Source organism: Pinus tabuliformis, chromosome 4_1 (genome assembly GCF_031772625.1).
Source record: "Pinus tabuliformis cultivar Carrire ecotype Pingquan chromosome 4_1, CPIR1, whole genome shotgun sequence".
Classification (NCBI taxonomy): domain Eukaryota; kingdom Viridiplantae; phylum Streptophyta; class Pinopsida; order Pinales; family Pinaceae; genus Pinus; species Pinus tabuliformis.
Genome location: NC_142303.1, coordinates 873,701,157 through 873,724,511, shown reverse-complemented (window position 1 = coordinate 873,724,511; position 23,355 = coordinate 873,701,157). Strand labels below are relative to the sequence as shown.

Genomic DNA, 23,355 nt, shown 5'->3' with positions numbered 1-23,355 from the left:
GCATAGAATGTGAATAACCCCATGAAATATAGGGTTTCATATACCAAGGGTCCAACCCTCACATCAACAAGTAAATTACACTATCAATGTAAACAAAAATATATATAATAATCTTCGAGTTCAAAAAAGGAAATATTTATTACATCCAGAAAACCGAGAACCTAAAAAACCATTCTTATCCTTAACGAATTCCAAGGAGAGTGGGATTCAGTCCCTAGATAATCCCTACTTAGGGATGGAAGGACTCTATAATATAGAAAATATGTTCCAGTAAGTCATAAATCCACATACGCCATCCTCCAAGAAGAATAATTAATTTACGCAGAAACTGTGGAAAAATGAGGCACCCCGTTAATGTTTGGTGTATCTGAAGTGCATTACTCCAAAGGAAACGCAAATGGAGCATCATAAGAAGCAGAACCTTTACCTGCAACCCAAAAGACTGAGTTAGATATTGAGGTGAAACGTGGGTAGGATAACTTGTGAAGGTAGAGATGAAAAAAATACCTGGAAAAGAAGCATTGTGCACCACTGCTAGATCACCGTACAGTTACCAAAATAATTTAGGATGCTCTTCATAGTAGAAGAGTATAATGAGTCTTGGTGAAAAGGGACAGCCGGAGCAGAAGGCGCGAAAGGGTTACAGGTCATGGTGGCAGGTTTAACCATGGAGGGGAGTATAGGAGGGAGCTTCACTCCTTCCTACAAGGAAGCTGTAGCCAACAAGAGCAAGATACCACTAGGAAGGAGAAATAGGGAAGAGTAAGCAGAAGGCTCCAAATTGGAAGAGAATGAGGGCACAAAAGACAAGGAGAAAAGTGACAAAAAATAGGGAACAAAAGACAAAAATCACAAGGAACCATGTAAACCCAAGGCTGAAATCACTCCTAGAGCATGCAGAGGTACGCTATCATATGCAAATTTATGGGGTTATGGCCCACTCAAAAGGTGTTACAATCCTGGATCCGATGCCACTCGAAGCCCAAAGGGAGCATTGACCTTCATATGGTTCCCAAAGTTTTCTTCACTGTGGTGTTCACCAACATCGAGGACAAAGACAAAGTTTTTGAAGGCGGGCCCTACTTCTATGCTGCAGCAGGGCTGTATATGAGGCCATGGAAGATGAACTTCGTTCCGCAGAGGGAAACTTTTACCTTGGTCCCGGTTTGGGTAAGACTCTATTCTCTACCTATTGATTATTGGCAAATAGAATTGCTGCAATAAGTTACCAAGGTTTATCAAAGAGTCTGAAGCCACAAGAAGGGGAAAATATATCTCCTTTGCTAGGATATTTGTGGAGATGGATCTATCTGGAGCTCTTCCGGATGAAGTTATCTTGGAGGTTTTTGATGGGGAATGGGTGCAGACAGTAGACTATTAACACATACCATTCAAATGTTGTAAATGCCATGAACATGGACAACTTCTAAGAGACTACCCTCTGAGTAAAACAAAACACAAAAACGAAAACAACACAATGAAAGATACAAACAGCTTTCACAGAGTTTTCCATAAAGGAAAAAGTGGCAAGAAAGGGCCAAAGAAACATCAAGCGGGAGAAAAAAAGGAATATCAGAATCAATACCAAGTTCTCGAAGTGGATGAAGAAACAGCAACAGAAGATCAAGTGATGAAGGAGGGTTATGAGAAGAGGAAGAAGGAGGAAGATAATGATCTGACATCGGAAAATGAACAACAGAAAAGGAACATGATGAGTGACTCAAAACTAGAAATGGATCAGGAAATGAACGAGAGTGAAATGGAAATGGAGGACAATGAGTTAGAGGAGATTCTTGACAGAGCACCTAGATCTAGAAGGATTCGTGAATCAGGGAACTACGGGAGGGGTAGAATCACTGCCACAAGAAAAGATCAATAGAGTACAAGAGCTATTCGTATGGAAAACGCAGCCAAAGGGTTTGGAGGAAGTAAATAACAAAGAAAGACAGAGTAACGAAGGAGGGAAAGCAGTAAAAGCGACTCCAGGGCTAGCACCCAGAAATCCCTGCAGAAAAAGGCAGAATGAGCTACTCATGGAATGTGGTATGCTCATGGTAGACTGAGGTAAGATGAAAGATCTAACCAGTTATTCTCTTACCAATCTTTAATTATGAAGTTCACAAGTGGGAATATTAGAGGTCTAGGCTGTAGAAGAAAATAGAGAATGCTGAATAATAGAATGAAACAAGAAGCTCGAGACATAATTTTTGTCCAAGAAACAAAATTCTCTATACAAAAATTAAAGCAAATCCATTGTAAATGGGTCAGCAGATTTGAGTTCCTAGAAGTTAAAGCTGAAAACTCAGTAGGAGGTATCATCACGCTCTCGAATCCCCTAAAGATTGGAATAACTAATGCGGAGGCATCAAGGAACTATTTATGAGTGATCATACAACCAGTAGGTGACAGGAACACCTATCTAGTCACGAATGTTTATGGCCCTCAAAGGTTGGATGACAAAATTAGGTTTTTATATTCCTTGGTAGATCTCGGGGTTAGATATAAAGGGTTACCCTCGGTCATAGTTGGAGACTTTAACATGATAAGATCTCTCTCGGAGAAGAAAGGGGGTACAAGAGCCCTAAACAAGGATGTTGAAGTCTTCCAATTCTTTTCAGAAAACATAAAGATATTTGACATTAAGACAAACAATGGCCTCTGCACTTGGAATAATAAAGGAGGAGGGAATTCCTAGGTAGCCTCTAAGTTAGAGAGATTCATGATCTCGGATGATCCCATGCTTTTAAACCAGGAAATAATTGCAGAAATTCTCCCTTTTAGTGGCTCAGATCACTTGCCGGTAGTAATGGAGATCAAGGGCATAGGCACCCCTAGAAATAGACCTTTCAGATTTGAAAACACATGGTTATCACATCCAGATTTTATCAACAAAATTGAAAACTGGTGGGCAAAAGATCTGCAGATTCAGGGATCGTCAATGTTCCTGCTACACAAAAGATTAAAGCACATCAAGATGAAGCTAAAAGTTTGGAACAAGGATATTTTCGGAAACATTTTTGCAGGTAAGAAATCGGTTGAAAATAAAATTTTGGAGCTCAACCAAACTCTCATCAAGGAAGGATTTGACAAGAACAAAAATGTACAGGTAGAAAAATACCATCTAGAATGGGAAAAACTGTGTAAACATGACAAAATTTTCTAGAAACAAAAATCAAGAGTGAAATGGCTAAAGGAAGAAGAACACAAAACCAAATATTTTCACAGATATACCATTGCTAATAGGTCTCACAACAGGATCTCTTCGATCAAGAATGAGGACGGGAAGATCTAGCAAACCCATGAGGAAATTGAAGCAGTGTTAGTTAAACACTTCATTGGTATAGCCTAGGAACACATTTTAGTAAGGGAGCCCTTCATCAAAGACTTCACCAATCACATCCCTAAATTGGTAACCAGAGAGGACAATGACATTCTCAACAGACCGGTTATTGAAAAGGAGGTAAGCGAGGTACTCAAGGAAATGAAAAATGGCAAAGCCCCTAGTGTGGATGGATTTAATGTGGATTTTTCAAATTTTGCTCGAACATTGTAAAAACGGATATTGTAAGGGTAGTGGAAGATTCCAGGCTGACCAGAACTATTTTGAAAGCTCTCAACACCTTCTTCATCGCCCTTATTCCAAAACAAGATAATGCCTAAATGCCAGAGAAGTATAGACCCATCGCCTTACGCAATGTTGTTTACAAGATTATTTCCAACGTAGTGGCCAACAGAATCAAACCCTTGCTGCCTTTGATTATTTCAGGTGAACAATTTTGGGTATGTGGAAGGCAGACAAATTCTCGATAACATCATTCAAGCTCACGAGGTGGTTCACTCATTTTCTAGCAAAAAAAAAGTGGGTATGATAATGCAATTGGACATAGCCAAAGCTTATGATAAAGTCAACCGGGCATATATCAAGAAAGTGCTTGCTGCGTTTGGTTTTGATCACAATTGGATCAGAGGGGTGATGGCCCTAGTGACTTTTGCCAGCTTCTCAATTTTAGTTAATGGCTCTCCCTCAGATGTTTTTCTTCCTTCTAGAGGGCTTAGGCAGGGTGATCCGCTCTCGCCTTTTCTCTTCATCCTAATGATGGAAGGGCTCGGGTGGTCCATAAAGAATGCTAAAGAAACAGGCAAAATTCCAGGACTCCAAATTTTAGAGAATGGGCAGGCTCTGACCCACCAACAATTTGTAGATGACACAATGTTACAGGGAATTGCCATAGTCAAGGAAGCACTTGCTTACAAGAAAATTATGAGCGAATTTGCAATGGCATCAGGTATGGTAGTCAACCTTACCAAATCATAAGTTTTCTTCTTTAACACACACATTGCCATCCAGAGAAATGTTTCCAGGATTCTAGACTTTCAAAGAGATTTCCTCCCCTTGAAATATTTGGGAATTCCTCTTACGATTAAACCATTGCATAAAAGCATTTGGGAACCGTTAATCATCAAAATGCAAGACAAAGTCAAAAAGTGGACAATGAGGTCTTTAAATCTACCTAGTAGACTACTTCTTACAAAGGCAGTGGTCCAAGCTATCCCAGTCTTTATGCTATCAGCTCTTCCTGCCCCAAAGGGAGTACTATAGCAATTCATAAATATCCAAAGAGATTTTCTTTGGGGAAAGGAGGAAACCAGGAAAAAATGGGCTTTGGTTTCTTGGGAAAAGATCTGCAACCGTAAGAACTAGGGAGGCCTAGGACTGGATGATCTAGAGATTCTCAGTAAGGCTCTCGCAGCCAAACTTTGGTGGCGGTGGGTCAAGGATCCTCAGGCTCAATGGGCAAGCATCTGGAAGGAAAAATATGCAAGCTCCTGGCACTCCTCTGAGCTAATAAGAATGACGGGAAACAGAAAAGGCTCTCCTATATGGAACAAAGCCTGGGAGAACAAAGGAGTGGTGCAAAATAATAGCTTCTGGGAAATAAGAAATGGAGATGATGCACTTTTCTAGGAGGAAAAATGGCAGCAAGAACCAAAACTTTTGACAGAGGATTTTTCAGGACTCAAGCAAGAGACAGATAACCAAGGACTAGTAAAGGTTAAGGATTTTTGGCAACATGCGCGCAATACCGAAAAATGGAGAACAAGGAAAATCATAGATGGAAGAGAGGACAAAACCCTCAATAGCAAAGCAGCGTCCCTAAAAAATATGTTGGATAAAAGGATTATTTTAGTCACTGAAAGGCAAGATCAACAAATATGGGGCAACAACAAAGAGGGAAACGTTAATATTAAGGAAGCAAAAGGTATTCTCCTAGGGCTGGAATCACCAGCTTCGGTTAGATCCTGGCAGAAGCTATGGAAGAACAAAGGGTGGATGAAAATCAAGCTCTTTATGTGGCTCGTTCACCATAGGAAAATCTTAACCTCGTACAATATTAGAAGGAGGGGTATGTTGGGACCCTCCCGTTGCCAGCTCTATGAAGCACAAGAGGAGACAATGGAACATCTTCTAAATAGCTACAGTTTCACCTCAAGTTTATGGGATTTTTTGCCTCCATCTTGAATCAATCCGATAAAGACAGAGAAAGTATCAAAAACACCATGAACAATTGGAGGGATAAGTTTTCAGAGTATGAGGTTCTTAACACTGCCTAGGCTCTCTTGCCAAGTTTCATAATATGGAATGTTTGGAAAGAAAGAAATAAAAGAATTTTCAAAGAAGAAATGAACTCCTCTCTCCGCCTGTTGGAGAAGATCTTGAAACAGCTAAAAGAGACAGTGGGTACATTAGTTAGGGATCTCCCCAAAAATCCTCCCTCAGCAACTGAGTTGAAAATACTCAGACAGTTGGACATGCAAGGGCTTACTCCTCAAGGTTTAAACAGGAAAATAATCTTAAGGGAACCGATAGAGGATTTCTGGACCCCCCCGAAAGGCTTTCTAAAGTTTAACATTGATGGAGCTTCAAAAAATAACCCTGGAATGGTTGGTTTTGGAGGAGCTCTAAGGGATGAATCAGGAAACATCATCTCCCTCTTCCACTGTCATTTAGGTAAAGCTACCAACAACATGGTGGAACTTATGGCTTTGGAGCAATGCTTAGACTTTTTGAAACAGGACAACTGCCACAAGGTGATGATAGAAGCTGATTCAGAGTTAGTCATCAACGCAGCCAAGAAACTTAGTCATGGCACAGGACCGGAAAAAGTAACAAAACATTGGCGGTTAATAAGGGTGCTCCAAAAAATTCAAATGCATCTTCAGGGACTTCGTACACTTAGATTTAACCATGTGTGTAGAAAGGCCAACAAATTGGCACACATGCTAGCCAACCGAGGGGTCACCTGTAAGGACAGCCGGAATTCGATGATATGGTGAGAAATGCCGCAAAGCCAGCTAAAAGCTCTTTGCCACACCCAGGCGGAAGAGGAAAAAAGAGAGTATTAGAAGAGAACTCAGGAAGCGAGGACACAATGGGCAAATTGTTGAAGGATTCACATGGTTGGCCAGACAGATCAACAGAAGATAGCATGACAGAGGAGGATTGTGCAACTTTGATCATCAGTCCACCAAAATTCCCTGAAGGCGGGTGCTGTGTTTTCATTGTTAGGAGAATGGATGAGAACATTAAATGTTCTTGTGGCAACATTTCTCGTTCCTCTCATGGCAGGCCTCCTAAACCACCACTTGGGCGGTTTTGGTGCAATCGCACCGCTTTCAAGCCAAAGGTGGTTTCATTTTTTGGGCAACGATACCTTTCATTGCTCGACATGTGGATGAGGCAAGGGTTGGGAAACCACCCTCATCGCACATTAAACTTCAATCAACACAGAGCATGCGATATTCTGCTCCACCGTCCGATTATGTCTCGTCCGATCAACACTCAGGAATGAGCGAGGGTTCGGTGGGGTCGGAGGGTTGAATTTTTGCTTCATTTGAAAGTGTTTGATTTCTCCAACATAGGTTATTCAAGAATTTTTGGAGGCAGGGTTTCTATGGCGGTTAGAGAGCGGGTCGGTACGAGGTTTTGGCCCATTTCTTTTTATATTCGATACCGAAAGTGAGTGGTGGGAACTCTTAGGGGTTAGAGAGACTTTAGTACATCTCACTGTTGATGGCATTCTATAAAGTATTGTAAATTATGTTTTACTTAATGAAAAGGAAGGCATGACTCTTGCTTAAGAAAAAGAAAAGAAGAGTATAATGAGTCTTTGAACAACTAAGTGAGTATGTGCCATTACAAGTGAGTGCGTACTATCACTGGGTTTTAAGAAAATATTTGAGACAAAAAAAAATTGTGCGTGGTCTTAAATATTGTCTTTAATAGGGTGTGTCAAAAATTATCGTCTTAAATATTTTTGTGTTAAAAAATTTCCTTTATAAACACAAAATTTAGGACACAATTTCATTTTTTACTCCCTTGAACAATTTCATTTTTGTGTCTAGAGACAATAGTGGGATTAGAGACAATATGTCTTTAATACTAGCTATTGTCTATTTAGAGACAATACAATTTTTATTTAAAGACCACTTTTGTCTCTCTAGAGACAATATAAAACAATAAATAATGAATCTAGAAATATCTCACCATTAAAATAAATCGATATAAAATAACATTTAGTTAAAAATAAACTACCTTATGAGTTATGGCAATCCTGAAAACTACATTTATAGCCATTGATTTACAAAAAAATAAAAAAATTCCCATGCATGATCTATAATCTTTATAAAAACTATAATCATGCATACCATATTTTTAAGTTACTAAAACTAGAAATTGCCCCAAAAGGTGCAAAGAGAGACAAATTATATCTCTAGCAAAAGAATTCAAAATCTTATATTAGTATACATTTAAATGTTCATGTATAGAGGCTATCTTGCTACAATGGCATATCACCTTGTTGGGTTTTCATTCCATGTTAAGACTTATTTTTCTTCATCTTCTTTTCCACACATGTATGTGTCTATTATTGTGTATATGCACCCATATAAAATTCTATTACAAAATGTCTTGATTTCCAAAAGTAAAACAAACATAAATATGAATTTTGTATCCACAATGTGCAATTGAGTTGTTATCAAAGAAAAAGAAATGAAATGGAGTAGATATATTCTCTTGCACCTTTGCAATCACTTCTCCCTATTTAAAAGTTAATAGAGGTGGAATATGTTTTTCCTTTGAATTTTAAGGTGGATAGGTTCATGGCTCCATCTTAGCTCCACAATTATTCGGGTCCCTCTATTTGGGGCCCTCTTTAAGCGATAGAGGGCCCCGAGAACATGTGCTAAATATTTCATCTATGTTGCGACTAAATGGAGAGATATATCATGATAATGAAAAAGACAATAGCAAGTTCCTTATTAAACAAGTGGAGGTTGATTATAAAAAGCAGAGGATGACTTAATGTAACACAAACTACTCTTCTGTAGCGAGTGCCAAGAAACCATAGGGCACACTCAACAAAATAGATAAACATAACATGTGAAAAGTTGCAAACTATGTCCTTTAAAGCAAAAGGTCAAATAATTGCTTACCATAATTGCTAGAGCACGATCTATCCACCACTATAGAGTACTTGCAAGAATAGCACAAATTACACCAATTGTGTTGGTGATCACATCAAAGAAATGATCTTGAGCATATACCTTCACAATCTCATTAGTAAAACCTTGACAATACTTTACGATGAAAAACTTCACAAAAGTAACTCAAACCATAATTCCAACCACCCAATTCCTTTTGTCACCATCTAAAGATAAACCATCATTGTGTGGAAATTTGTAAATAGAGTTGACAAAAGTTAATTGCTTGTATGCAAAGTGGAAAAATAGTGTGTCTCTCAAAATACAATACACAAAATTTTGACCATAAGGTACATGATAGAGCATTCAAGAGTATGATATGAAGCATGGAGAAGTAAATCCATGGCTAATATGAGCTCAATATTATGGTAACTTTTAAGATGAGTAGGAATATAACTACGCAAAAAAACAACAAGAGTATGTAAAATGATATATTAAAAACAAAACTTAAAGATTTAGCATACAAGTAGGTCCCAAGAAAGGTGCATGGGTTTTTGGTGTTTAGGTGTTGCAAGCCCATGCTTCCTTTTAATCTATATTCATAAGACTAGCATTTGTAAATAAATGGGTACTTGCAAGAGTTGATGTCAAGATAGGAGGGTTTCTACTAATGGTCATACAAGAAAACAAGTCAAAAAGATTTTAATGTGTATTTGAAAAACAAAAAGAAATTCTGCGAGATATCAGAGAATATATAAAACCATAAATGTAGGCTTTGCAAACTTAGTTTTCCTCTCAGAGATTATAGGAACTTCAAATTTAGAAAGAAAATGTCCAAATAACTATTCTAATTTGACATTCATAATGCAAAATTCAGAGTATCTTACAGCGCACTAAGCTTCACCAAACCTCTCTTGTAGTGAAATAACATCATGCTTGACCTACAAAATCAAGAGCGTATAAATTCTACTAATGTCTAAAATGGAGCCACAAAATATCCTTTTTCATTGTAAGGGAGGTTATTCTTTAATGCAATTCATACATTATACAAGTAGAAAGATAGCACAATACACGAGCAATGAAGCAAAAGGATGAAGCCTAACTAACAAGTGCATTATGATGTTATGGTAGGAGGAGGAGGTTGCGTGGAAAATTCACTTAACTAAAAGCTCAAAACAAAGAAAGACATGAGTTGATTTGGATCTATAATCTCTAAATAAAATTCCAAGTAAATTGGATATGTTCACCACTTCCCATATAAGTATATCTTCCATCTTCATGCAACATATATTTCAGTAACAATGAGCATGACCTCTAGTAAGTGTGCTTCAGTTTATGTAGGTTGGGTTGTGGTCTAGGAGAAGCTTGATGTGAGTCTACCCCAACTAACCCAGGTTTGATTCTAAGTGTATCCATGGTTTGGCATCCCTTAAGTGACACATGCCGAGAATTCTACACCCACTCATGCCAAAATTAGCATAGTTCTTTCAAAAAAATAAAAGAGGAGGGGATGCTTGAGTATGTATTTAGGTTGGGAGGGAGGGAGTGCCTCGGAAAGTAGTTGGTGCAAAGAAAACAAAAATAAATAATACCAAAGAATGATATAAACATGGTACAAAATCTGAAGCCAATCACCTCGCCTTGTGAATGGTCTCGCTTTTTAGACCATGTATAGTGTGGTTGATATGCACCCATAGAAATCTTAGTATCTCTTGAACCATCCATTGGATGTTGTTTAATATTTGATGACCCTAGAATGATTTACTTGTCATCTACAATCATACGCTTTGATTTGACATAAATCATAAAACAAAGATTTTTCAGAGCCTGAGATTGTCACATAAAGAATGTGAGTAAAATTTGAAGGACTTGACCTCGAAAAGGACAATATGATACTAGTTTCAGTAACAATAAATATTCGTCAATTTTGAACTAATTTTTTTAAGCCAGTCCGGCACTTGAAAGTGACTAAACTAATTCTATTCTATAAATTAGAGGGGAAAATTATTTTCTAATAAATGTATCTAACACAAAATATGCTATAAGGAAAATTAGTAATTGAGGACAACATAGGTCATTTTATGTAGAGTCGGTTGAGAAAAAAAAAGTTTGGATAAATTACATGAAGTTTATTTTCTAGAACTGCACTTGGAGAACGTGCTTCATTATCATCCCTTGCTTCATGATTCTCAAGGTAAAAGAAGTTCAAATAATCCTGATGATGATATGTCTTTTCGAGACCGGCTTCTTCCAATGACTTGAAAATACTATGATAGGTCATTTGCATAGTCTGCCCCTGCAATGCCAAATAAAAGCTTAAGATACAAAATTATTGAGTTCTTAAAGCATAAATATTATATCATTGTAATATTTAGGTCCAATATAAATGTATATTTATTGAAAAACCCAACAAATTAGTTGAACCAAATATCTCCAATGTTGCTAGGCATTTTTCTAGTTCTGTGCCAATAGGTGACCAGTTCAAATACTCCTCGGTAAGTGCACTAGTCTACAGTCATGAGTTTACTAGGGATGTCATCCATGAATGTGAAGAAGTATTTTTTCATATTTTCCCATGAGGTTTAAAAATTCGGGGACTCATTACATATCATATAAAATGGAAGACAAAAAATAATGGATGAAAACACACACTCACTTGAGTACCTCACTTCCATCAACATTCTCCTCTAATTTTAAGATTGCTAGACTATATTTTGGATGGTGGAACTTGCATTTTGAACCAAATTTGTAGATGCCAGTTTTCATATACTACTAAGTTCAATAAAATGAAAATCAAGAACACAACAAAAAGCTAAATTAAACAACATCAAAATAAATCAAACATTACAAACAAAAGATAAATTACAAGAATATCAGAAGGATGTGTGCTACAACAAAATAATAAAATTTTCTCTATTTAACTTGCAGGACACTCAAGCTCCAATGGCCTCTTCGGTGGGGACTCACTGCTTGTGGCAAAATATGGCACCTGAAGCCACACAAAATATGTAAAATTAGTGGTCCCATCAAAATTAATCATGTATTATAAAATGGAACAACCATCTTGTGGACCTTACATGATTGGATATACTAAATCAAAAGTTACAGCAACCTCACAATTTACTTGGGCATTCTTTAGATTGAAATTTACAAGAAACATATATATGCCGAGTAGGAAGTTCATCTCATAACATTGCATGATGTGCCCAAGCCTCCCTAAAAAATTTGAGGCCTAGAGCACATCCAATGCTACCCCAAATCAACAAACACTCTTTTTATGCTCCCTATTTTGGTAGGGTGTGAGTGTATTTTAGAGGGAGCATGCTTCCAAAATTTGTTCCCATGAGTATGCTCCCAAATCTCATCCGTGAATTCTTCCTTTGGGAGTTCACTTCAAGAGTGAAGCATTGGGTTCATGAGGGGGATCGAGTGGTATGTTTCCTCTCCAACTTATGTCATGGCATACTTTGTGAAAACATGTGAAATTTAAAATAGCGCAAGCACTAGATCCTAGTAAATTGAAAAAAAAGGTCTTCATCAATAAAGGGACAAAATACTGCATCCTAGATAGCCAATGGGAAGAAGGGATTACACTAGGATATTTGCTTTTATACTAAAAGTGAGCAGAAAAATCCTTTCTATGGTATTTTTTTATATTTAAAGTTAGAGATAAATATTTAGGGCATGTTCAATCTAAGTAATTTCATCAAAATAACAATGATCCTTGAGAAGGCAGGGGTTATGCTTTACAAGCAATATTTTCTCTAGTCTCATTCTATTTATATCTGTAATGATATCACGTGACTATATAAATGAAAAATCTTTTTCTTTCTGTAAATTAAAAACCTTAAAAGGATTATAATAATTTCCAATTCTTTAATGCAGTCACATTCCATTAAATGAGGCTATTTCATTTTGAGGGTTTTTATAGGGAGGGGAGTGAGGTTTCTGGAATTTTGCACGATGTGGCTATGCTTGAAAGCCTAAATGAGTTTTAATTTTGAAGATCCCTTGGGTACAAAAATAGCCTTACATTTGGCCAACAGAACTACGATTTGGAAATTAGTATATTTATGATTGAAGCTTCTCTTTTGACAACCCATGCGAGGGAGAATAAATCTGGATAATCAGATTTCCAACGCTAGCATGTCAGAATTGCAAAGCCTTAATCCTATTTGATAGGATTTGGCTATTTATCTGAATGCCATAACTTGCATAGGTGCTTATGTTGACTAGAGGCTTTCATTCCCAATGATTGCACAACTATGAATTAATAGTTTTTATAGTTTCCACAAGACATTTCTCCACCATTTCTTGTCTCTGTGAATTTGTAAACTACACTGCTGATATTGTTCTGATTCCCCTGCATTTTGGTATTAGACTATTTCCAATAATAGCAGAGACTATAATTTTTTTCATGATATCACAACAGGAATAAAATCTTTAGCATTAATTTTTACTTGTATGTTCCTCTCAATGTACTGTTAAGATGCAAAGGACGAGCTGACCAGTCATGTCGAAATTTGTAACAACTCATCCAAACTGAATTACTAACCTTAGATAATTAATATAGCTTTGGGAATGTAGCGAGGACTCTACTTCCAAGTTCCTTGTATTCATCTTCTATAAATGAATGAAAGGATAAATTTGAAAATAAATGATGGTTTTTTGTTTAGACATCAAAGGGACCTTGGAATATGTTGTAACATCATATCTGGACATTGGCAGGTTAACATGCTACTTCTTCCCATGGAGTCTGTTATCACTCCAAAATTTCTCTTGAGTTGTTGTGAAAGAAATGATAGAGGTAACCACAAACCTACTTTGGAGATTAGGATCTAGCCTTCCTAATGCTAAGAGAGGGATCTCTCTTAATGATTTAAATTATTCTAGTTAATTGATTTCAGGCTTATGATAGTACTTGGGTTTTATCTGGATTTAGTGGTGGAATCACGCACTTAGATGCATAGAGGGATATCGTTTACTATTGGGCTATGTGCTCAAGTGTAAAAGAGACACGACTAGATCAAGTTCTAAAAATAGTGTCTACAAGGCAAGGTAGCTGAGTTATTTCAGATCTTAAGGCTCGATGGTGAAGTGGTTTTCAATCAGATCCAAGGAGAAATTAAGTGTTCCTTTTATAGGATTATGAAGGAAGTGAAAGAGGTCAGCTAGGATGAGATAGCAATTAAGGATTCTGAGATCCACATATGAGAAGAAAACATTAAAATGATTAACTGTTCAAGACAAAGTGCACTTAAACAAATTTTGAAATAAAAGATTTCCAAAAGTGGATGCCAGTTATGGATTTAGGAATATTTTTAAATTGGTCTGCCTTTTCTAAGTTATCTTTATGGGGTTCATATGGTATCTGCAGAGGGTATTGAGGCTTGAACTCGCTATGTGATGCTTCAATTTTGGTGTCCATGGCGTCTTCGGGTTGCAAAAGTAGCTAAATTGGTCGCTCAGAGGTTTAGGGTGTCGCAAATGGCATAGCAGAGGTTTATAGTGAAAATGAATGAAAAGAGTGAATTGGGGCTTTTTCAGCCTTTTAACCGATAACCGTTACATTTTGGCACTTAATTTATGAAATGAACAGTGGGGAGTCTTTGTTTTAGGCGGGGAGGTGGTTTTCTGTGATATCTCACTACTTCTGGATGGCGGGCGGTATTTTTCGTGAGCATGTGATATAACTTGGTGCTGCCACGTAGCAGAATAGTGCCTAGCCAAAACTGTGAATCTCGCATGCTCTGAGGCTCTTAACGATCGAACAATGAATCCACGCTATATGGTTGGGAACCGTTGGATGTGGGGTTAGGATATTGGAGGGATATCGTGCAGTTGAGTTGCACGGACGGAGTCATGAAAGTGTTTGGTGGGGCCCAAGTTTTAATTACAATGAATTGTAATTAATTAACCAATAATGTCGGGATTTTTAAATATAATCAAATGGTTAATAAGGGTGGTACCATGGGTTATATGGTAGGTTTTTTAACTACACCAAGGGCTGGTGCATTAAAAAAGGGTGTCGGGGAATATTAACATGGGGGACGTTATTTACATAATGTGGGGGCATAGTAAATAAAAACTTAAGATAAAGGGTTTTGTGGATTTTTAAGGGGAAAAGGAAATTAATAATGGGGGAAGGTGATATTTGTAATGGGGAATGGGTTTAACACTAGGGAAAATGGGTTTTGCAAAGGGGATGATCTTTGAATGGTACTTTCTAGGGGAATGTGTGAAACCAAGGTGTAAAGGTCAAAATGAGGGGAAAATGGTATTTATAAGTAATGAAGGGATAATGGGGGAAATTAGCAAATAAGTACGTGGGGGTGTAGTGAAAACAGGGAAATTAGTAAATAAGCTTGGTAAATATCCTTTCTTTCTCACAATTCCACGTACACATGAAAAATAAGATTTAGCATGATAAATGTGCTTTTGACTTAGCAACCTCATGCATTTGCAACATTTCTTCTACCTACCCTCTATCTACCCTAACATTTTCTCTTCCTTTTAATGGGGGCATTTAATCTTGTGACCCTTTATTCCTTTTTCTTTTGATAAGAAAACTATCTAATCCTAACCTTATAACTTCCAATGGCTCACATTAAAGTGATGAGCTCATTTTTATTCTGTACCTAACAACTCATCTACCAAGGTTAAATAGTTTGGCTAGAACTTTATTCTTTATCTATCAACATGAAATTTAAAGCATGAATGAGTCAAGAATAAGATATTTGACCATCATGGATTGTGTCATTTTTGAGAAGCTTTCTTTTTTTCCTTTGATTATTCTTTTAGGACATACCCTCTTTACATTTTTTACTTTTTAATATGGAAAACATTTTGCAGAAAGCAAAAGTATGTACAATATTACAATACTAACCATAGACAATTCAAAATTATGAATCCTATTATTATATAACCCTAAAAGAGTCCATGTTGGCTTCTGCATCAAATGCAATAATTGGTCTTATCAACATGGAAGGTGAATAGAAGATGGAAATCTCTGTGGGTCAAGGTCAAGCGTTGATCCAATCACTTAATTTAAAGCTTGGAGAGGTTTGTCCTCACTGTAAAGGAGATGCATATAACTTTAACCAGACTTGCACGCACTGCAAGCTTTGATGCTGGTGTTCTCCATAAAGTAAATGCAAATTTTAAAACTTTACTCTCTTTTAATTTTATGTTGCTACTTATTATGTGTAATGTCTAAGCTAGTCTAAGAATGGTTGACACCAAATTTTTTAAACCTATTATTACAAGCTCTTGAAGGTGTTGGAGAAAGTCAGGAAGCACGGTCTCAAGAATTAGATTTAGTCAGGACAGAACTTGAGGTAGATGAAGTGTTGTCTGTAGACCAAAGTAGTAATATTCTGGAAGAAGTTGTAGACAATGAATGAAAATAATGGGGAGTCGGTAACAAATGAAGAACTTCTGCTACAAGGTGATGAAGACTCATGGATCTCGCCTCCTGATAGTTTATATACTAATGATTCTGAGTCAAATTTGACTTCTTCAGACTCACAACATCACGATGACTCTTTGACCATCTCCAATGACTGGGAATCTCATATAACTGGAACTGACAAGGATAAGTTTAATGAGGGAGTGGTGACAGATGCTTCAGGGTTTACAATGAATGAAGATACTACTTATACTTCTCCATCCTTTTTTTCCCACAGCCAGGAAGATCCTTTGCTAGTTGGGCATATTCAAACACACATGAAATTTGAAGGTACAGAGGATAGCGATAATGGGATTATTTCTACAGGAAACAATCAAATTCATTCTACTAAGGACACAAATCAGAGGCCAGAAGGCTCACAGGCATCAATAAGTTCAAATAAGGTGAGTTCTGACAGTCAGAATGCTTCACACCTGAACTTGTCAGACATGGGACTGGGCTCTTTGAATGCCTCTGAAAGACATCAGACAGGAGAGATACGAACAAGGATTAAGGAAAAGGAACCTCACACATCTCGAGCTAAAGGAAGGGTTGAAAGTTATAATGAATTATGCACATTGTTTTCTTCTATGAACACAGAGAAAAGAAGTCATGGTATTATAGGTAGGTGAATGAATTTGTGATGATTTCATTTGATGAGAGTTGGAGCTTGGAATGCTGACAATTTTTTTGTAATGCTGATCCATTAGCAGGGAAAAATGCCTATGCAGTATCAGTGCTGAAACGAGTCAAAGAAAAGCTAGATGGCAGAGACATTGATGGGAAAAGGTTTTATATCAACAATTCTGGATATTTGTGTAATATAGACAGGATTTACTTGTTGGTTCCTCTAGTCAGTATTTAATAAAATGCCTTTTATTCTTCTTTTCCCTTTTGGCAGACAATTTACTGTTCCAGAACAGGTGGATCATCTTCTTCATCAGGCTACAAGCATTGATAATTTATGTAATATGTATGAAGGCTGGACACCTTGGATATGATGCCATTCAAAAAGCTCCTTCAGGTTTCTGATACTGCTCCTGGAAAGGTGGTGTTTTGTTTGAGCTCACTGGTATTCCCACTATGTCACTTGTTAGTATCTCAATCATTGCAATGTCTACAAGCAGTAGTTCAATATGGGGCTAGAAAAAACAATCAGAGCTACCAATGTGTAGGTGGGAAATAATAGAGACAAAAAGGCAACAATAATTGTAAGGCTATTATTCTGGCTACAATCTGAATGTCAAAGGTGAGAAACCAATTGTGTAAGAACGGCAAGAGCCATATCACATGAGAGAATTACAATTAAGCCCATGATTCGGAATTTTATTTCTGAAAGGAATAAATGTTTCATAGAAACAAGTAAATCCCTAATACAACTAAAATGTGCTATCTAAAGCATAAGTTTAGACACACTATTTAGGTGCAGATAATCCTAATACCTTGATATAAAAAGTTAATAACATATTAACACTTGCATCTGGTAATCAGTTTCCACAACACATGCCACACAGTCCACTAATAACCATCACATTAATAATTTTTCCAAACTGAAATAATGGACCTGACACCTCCCATGTCATCCAATAGACAAGTGAGATTGAGCCTACTTTATTACGATTTCATACACACCGATCTGGAAAATACACGTGACCACCTGCAAATGGATTTTCAGTTTTTCCTTCTTTACGAGACACCTTTACAGCCAATGTGTTTCATATGATGCCTGACACAAATGAACTATGGTTGTTGTGACCATAACCATATTTATGGAGTTGGGTCAACTAAAAGGAAATACTATTCTAATTATGTGAGTCGTCATAAGAATGTTTGATCATCCATTCAGTGTTAGTCCATTGCCAAAACTAAAATATATCAACATCCACATATTTTGCTGACTTTTTAGAAAATCTGCCTATTTCGGATAGACACCTTTAGCTGCTTTCAACTTGCACCTTGTAAAATCACGTGTCTAGGAAGATGAATTTCCTTGTTATGCACATCAATGAAGTCGGAGCACTTTTTTTGAAAGTTTTGTCAACAATATTTTCTCTGGCATGAGCATTTCTCAATTTACATATTGGTTTTGTGGTTAACGATTTATAGATAAGAGAATTTTTCAACCACTATTTAATTGATTAATTAATTACTTGATTCTATATCACTTATTTAAATGTATTTCAGTCACACATATAACTACCAAAACTTCAAAAGAGTGTACTCGAAATCTTTGACTACCAAAACTTCAAAAGAGTGTACTTGAAATCTAGAAAGAGTGTAATCCGTTTATGCAACCAAACTACAAAGGGATAGCCTCAAAAAAATCAATTTTTGGAAACATATATCAATGACATAATTGAAAAACACAAATATTCACCCAATAAAAAATAAAATCATCAATGAATTGATGAATGACATCATAAAATCATGAGACTCCACACGAAACACTCAAAAATCAACCTTCGTCATATTCATAGAAATTGAATTTCAACGTTAATGGTAACAGAGCTTATTAAAAGCTTTCATTCATAAATCTATACTATATGCAAATTAAAGTAGAAGAACTTGATTTCTAAGAGAAGTGAGGATTGTGGAGATGAAGACTATCATTTGAAATTTACAAACTCTGAGAGTTAATTTGATTCCTCAATGTAATTATGAAAGTGAAGGGTGCGACATTATAGAGAGGTCTTGCTATCGAATCTAGAGAGAAATCAAATAGCGTTGTATACCTAACAACTTGATTATTATTGAAAATGCTTTGAATTCTCCACCGGTTGAACCAGAGCACGTCTGGAAAACAAGAAAGTTATAGTTTCAGAGGATGAATAGGCCCTCACAAAGATCTAATAGGAAGAGTCATTATTCTACAGATCTTCTTGTTATTATGGAGTTAATCAAAGATAATAAGTGGCTTTTCTCCTATCAAAGTGGACGAATTCAAGGGCTTGGAGAATGGGTGGAGAGGACTTTAAACAGTTCCACTGTTAAATTGGGGATATGTAGAATATTTATAAATGTTGGGGATAACATATTGCAAGTTTCAATTGTAGATGCAGTAACTGAACTGTACGAGGTTGTGATGTGTTCAAGACTGTCTAACCGGTTGGACAACGCTGAGAAGAAGAGGAAATTAGTGATGAGCGGGTCTACAATTTCAAATTTATTTTGACTGAACATTCTATTGTGATCCATAAGCATCCCACCACCATCGGTTGGATGATAAATCCAATGTAGTTAGAAGTGACAATTGTGTATAAATTAATTAGTTGATTCTAGATCACTTATTTAAATGTATTTCAATCACACACATAACTATCAAAACTTCAAAAGATTGTACTCAAAATCTCGAAAGAGTGTAACCCAATTACGCAACCAAACTACAAAGGGATAAGGTCAAAACAATCAATTTTGGGAAACATATATTAATGAAAGAATTTAAAAACACAAATATTTGTCCATAACAAATAAACTCATCAATGAATTGATGAATGACATCATAAAATCATGAGACTTGCACTATATCCACATGCAACACTAAAAAATCAACCTTCATAGTATTCATAGAAATTGAATTTCAATGTTAATGGTAACATAGCTTATTGAAATATTGCATTCATATATCTATAGTATATGAAAATTAAAGCACAATAACTTGATTTCTATGAGAAGTGAGGATCGTGGAGATGAAGACTATCATTTGCAATTTGCAAACTGTGAGAGTTAAGTTGATTCCTCAATGTAATTATGAAAGTGAAGGGTGCGACATTACGGAGAAGTCTTCTCATCGAATATAGAGATAAATCGATTAGCGTTGTATACCTAATAACTGGATTATTATTACAATTGCTTTGAATTCTCCACCTGTTGAACCAGAGCATGTCTGGAAAAAAAATATACAGTTTCCGAGAATGAATAGGCCCTGAGAATGATCTAATAGGAAGAGTCATTATTCTACTCAGTTTCATGTTATTATAGAGTTAATAAGAGATAATAAGTGGTTTCTCTCTTGTCAAAGTGGCCAAGCTCAAGGGCTTGGAGAAGGGCTGGAGAGGACTTTAAACAGTGTCGTGGTTAAATTGGGGATACGTAAAAGATTTGTAAATGTTGGGGATAACAGATTGTAAGTTTCAATTGTAAATGTCGTAACTGAACTGTACAAGGTTGTGATGTGTTCAAGATTGTATAACTGGTTGGACAATGTTGAGAAGAAGAGAAAAATAGTGATGAACTGATCTAGAATTTCAAATTTATTTTGATTGAATATTCTATTGTGATCCATAACCATCCCACCACCATCGGTTGGATGATAAATCTAGTGTAGTTAGAAGTGATAGAGCAGGTTATACCCAACTATACAAGAAATCACTCCATTCATGCCCATGGCTATAGGCATTCACATATCTCCAATTGCCACGCTCTACTGCTAGGCTATTTTTTCCTCACGCAGGGCTCACATACTGACACATAACACATATTACACATATGAGCTCTAACTGCGAGAGCACAAGAAGGATACCTGCGCTAATGTGACATGTAAGTTGAATCTGCATTTGAGGAAAAAACTACTCTAACCTCTATTTTCTATAACGTTGTTACTTATGGTTTGACTCTCTGCACATTGAAGTCACAGAATGGATTGATATGAAGTTATGAGTAGAGGTGGTCATATGTGGGTAATACATAGCATATTAGTTAAAAGGGTCTATAATACATAGATTCCTCTTGCCATGACGCCTCTTGGCTATTGTATTAGAGTGATCAGGGGCAACTCAATGTGGAAGACTTGAACTTGAATGGTGTGCCAAAGAAAAGCAGAGAAGGGATAGGACAAAATGACAAAATTTTAAGAAAAAAGGGGTTTGAAAAGCACCAAAGACAAATAAAGGGAATTCAAAATAAGAGTTTGACAAAATTACCTCATCATCAGTTTTGGCAGAAGCATCTTGATCGTCACTGGCAGAAGCATCTTGATCATCATCGATGCTGGATGCATTCACTGGTTGATTGTCTTCATCATCTTTTTCATCGTCTTCCATCGACCAAGTTAGGGCTTCGAGCTCTTCCTGGTCATCCTCTTCTTCATTTGGGCTCGATTCTTCATTCTGTGGTCATTTTTCCTTAGAGGAAGCCATGTAATCTCATGAACTCCTACCATGCTTTCACATTTCTCTCCTTCACTTAGCTGCAGAGAATAGATCCGAAGAACTGTATGGAAATACGGAGCTCAAATTGGAAACCCTTGAATGAGCTAGGGTTTTAAGATTTGACAAACAAATAAAGATATTCTTTGGTAGCTTTTATTGTCGTTCGAGTGAAGCAGGGAGGAGTAGATTTGGGTAAAAGGGTGAAATGTCATGGTGACCCTTTTTATTAATTTATTTTATTTTTTTTAGCCTTCTCACCATGGATTCAGAATTTTTTTTCCTATTGCAATTCTTTTTTCACTTTCTCGCGGAATGTAAGTTCCTGCCTTTTCTTGGTAGGACTTCCTCGCAATTGGGTTGGGGTGAGTAGGGCCTCCTCAATCCTTGTTGGTCCAATTTGATAGGGAAAGGGTTATCATGTACGTCCATGTAATGATTTTAATGGAAGGTGTTATAAGATCAATTTAAGAAAATATCTACAAAATGGAGAGGGTCATGAAATCAATACAAGGATCTCCATGGGGTTGAGGGGTAGGGTATGGGTAGTCAAAGTAGCAGTAGATTGTAATTAATAGTACAGCATATTACTTTAGAAAATCTTGATTACAAATATGTATATTTTATGGTGAAAATGTAACATTGTTTTGAAATTTTTAATTAAGGCATGAAAATGGTTAGGTTTGGCATGCTTTTTAGAGATATGCATGTGTATGAGTGAATGAATTATGGTTGGGGGATGAGGTTGAACCCCAACAAAACACAAGCAAGGAGATAAATTTAGGAAGGTTAGTGGTGTGGATCAATGAGCATTGGGCTTATATTTAACTTCCTTTGACATGCATTTGTCATTTGGATTGAAATGTTTTCGATGAACACAAGCAAGTGGTGATTACTTGATTTGAGACATTACAATGTGGTAGAAGCATCTAAAGGGTTATGAAAGCACCCATTTGGATCAACAATCACAACTAAATGGAATTTATTTTGTTAATTTCACTTGATACTTAGACATAGCCCTATATTCAATAAGAAACCCCCTTAAGAAGGCAATTCAGTCCATGGAGGGTGAGCATGTCACATGGCATAATTGAACATATGTGGGGGAATAATAGCACACTATACTCACGTCAACTACCTCTACTTCCCACCTCCTCCTCCATGGATGGGGCTAGATAATATTTCCTCTATCACTTCTGATGACTAATTATGGTAACGTGTGTCTTCTTAATTCTTTTTTGTTTTTTGGCATGTAAGGCCTATAAGGTTGTGGGTCTCCGAGTTGGGTATTTTTCTTTTTTATGTGTACCATGGTAATAGAATTGGTCAACAAACCTCATTGGGGTGAGGCCACATGCATTTTGACACACTTGTACATACTTTTGATTAATTAAAAATCTTTGACTTACAAAAAAAAAAATAACACACTATACTCACACACAATGCAATAAGAAAGACCCCATTGATGTTATGCACACCCTTTAATGGGTTTAGTAGCCTTGGATGGGTATAACAATCATAGTTGAATGTATATGATGTTAACTAATTTAACCAACAAAACATGCTTTCTACAATGGTAACTAGACTTACACTCCATTTACTACATTAAACAATCATGTGAGGCTTTAATAATTGTAACCGAACATGCAAGTCATTGATCAAGTTAACCAACCTAACACACCGTTAATAGTGATAACCAAAATGTAAATGTTATTAATCAAGTGACCATTATGTCATGTCTCTAACATGTGCAATTGAACATAAATGTTTTTGATGGGGTTGACCTATCTAACATATCTCCCACAATTGTAATCAAACATGCATGTTGATTCGATTAATATCCTTGATAATGTTAACAAAAAATAAATATTAATATCCAACCTAACATGTAACTAATAGTGACAATGGAATGTGAATGTCAATGACTAAGCTAATTGACCTGATATGTTGTTCATTGAGGTGATTAACACATAACTCACAAATTTGACCAAGTTGACAAACCATTGGTTTTGTCATTGAACTAACATGCCTTTAATAGACACAACTAAATGTACATGATGTTAAACTAGTAAACTATCATGACATGCCTTTAACAATAGTAACAAAGTGTGCAAGTTCTACATTGGGAAAACCAAACTAATATACCTATGATAATCATAATTTACCATACATGTTTTTTGTGATCAACCCTTCAATTTTTCCCTTGCTTCTATACAAAATTAAGTGTGCCATGCAACTCTTGAAGTAACTTTGATACATATACAAATTATGTTTGTATTTACT

At 36.4% G+C, this 23,355-nt stretch overlaps 1 protein-coding gene across 1 annotated transcript; it reads right to left on the bottom strand.

The window, feature by feature from the left end:
• On the bottom strand, window positions 1-21,257 carry LOC149178968 (uncharacterized). Its single transcript, XM_089423759.1, has 3 exons — window positions 20,848-21,257; window positions 10,604-10,777; window positions 1-427 (listed from the first exon to the last, which is right to left on the bottom strand). Exons 1-3 carry the CDS (start codon window positions 20,965-20,967, stop codon window positions 230-232), a joined length of 492 nt encoding a protein of 163 aa, XP_089279885.1. The 5' UTR covers window positions 20,968-21,257; the 3' UTR covers window positions 1-229.
• Window positions 21,258-23,355: the final 2,098 nt, after the last annotated feature.

Excerpts from the sequence above, each read along its gene's own strand:
- LOC149178968 (XM_089423759.1), bottom strand. The coding sequence starts at position 20,967 with ATGGAAGACGATGAAAAAGATGATGAAGACAATCAACCAGTGAATGCA. Across the intron at positions 10,778-20,847 it reads CTGCCAAAACTGATGATGAG|GGGCAGACTATGCAAATGAC; the intron begins GTAATTTTGTCA and ends TTGGCATTGCAG. Across the intron at positions 428-10,603 it reads TTCTAGAAAATAAACTTCAT|GTAAAGGTTCTGCTTCTTAT; the intron begins GTAATTTATCCA and ends TTTGGGTTGCAG.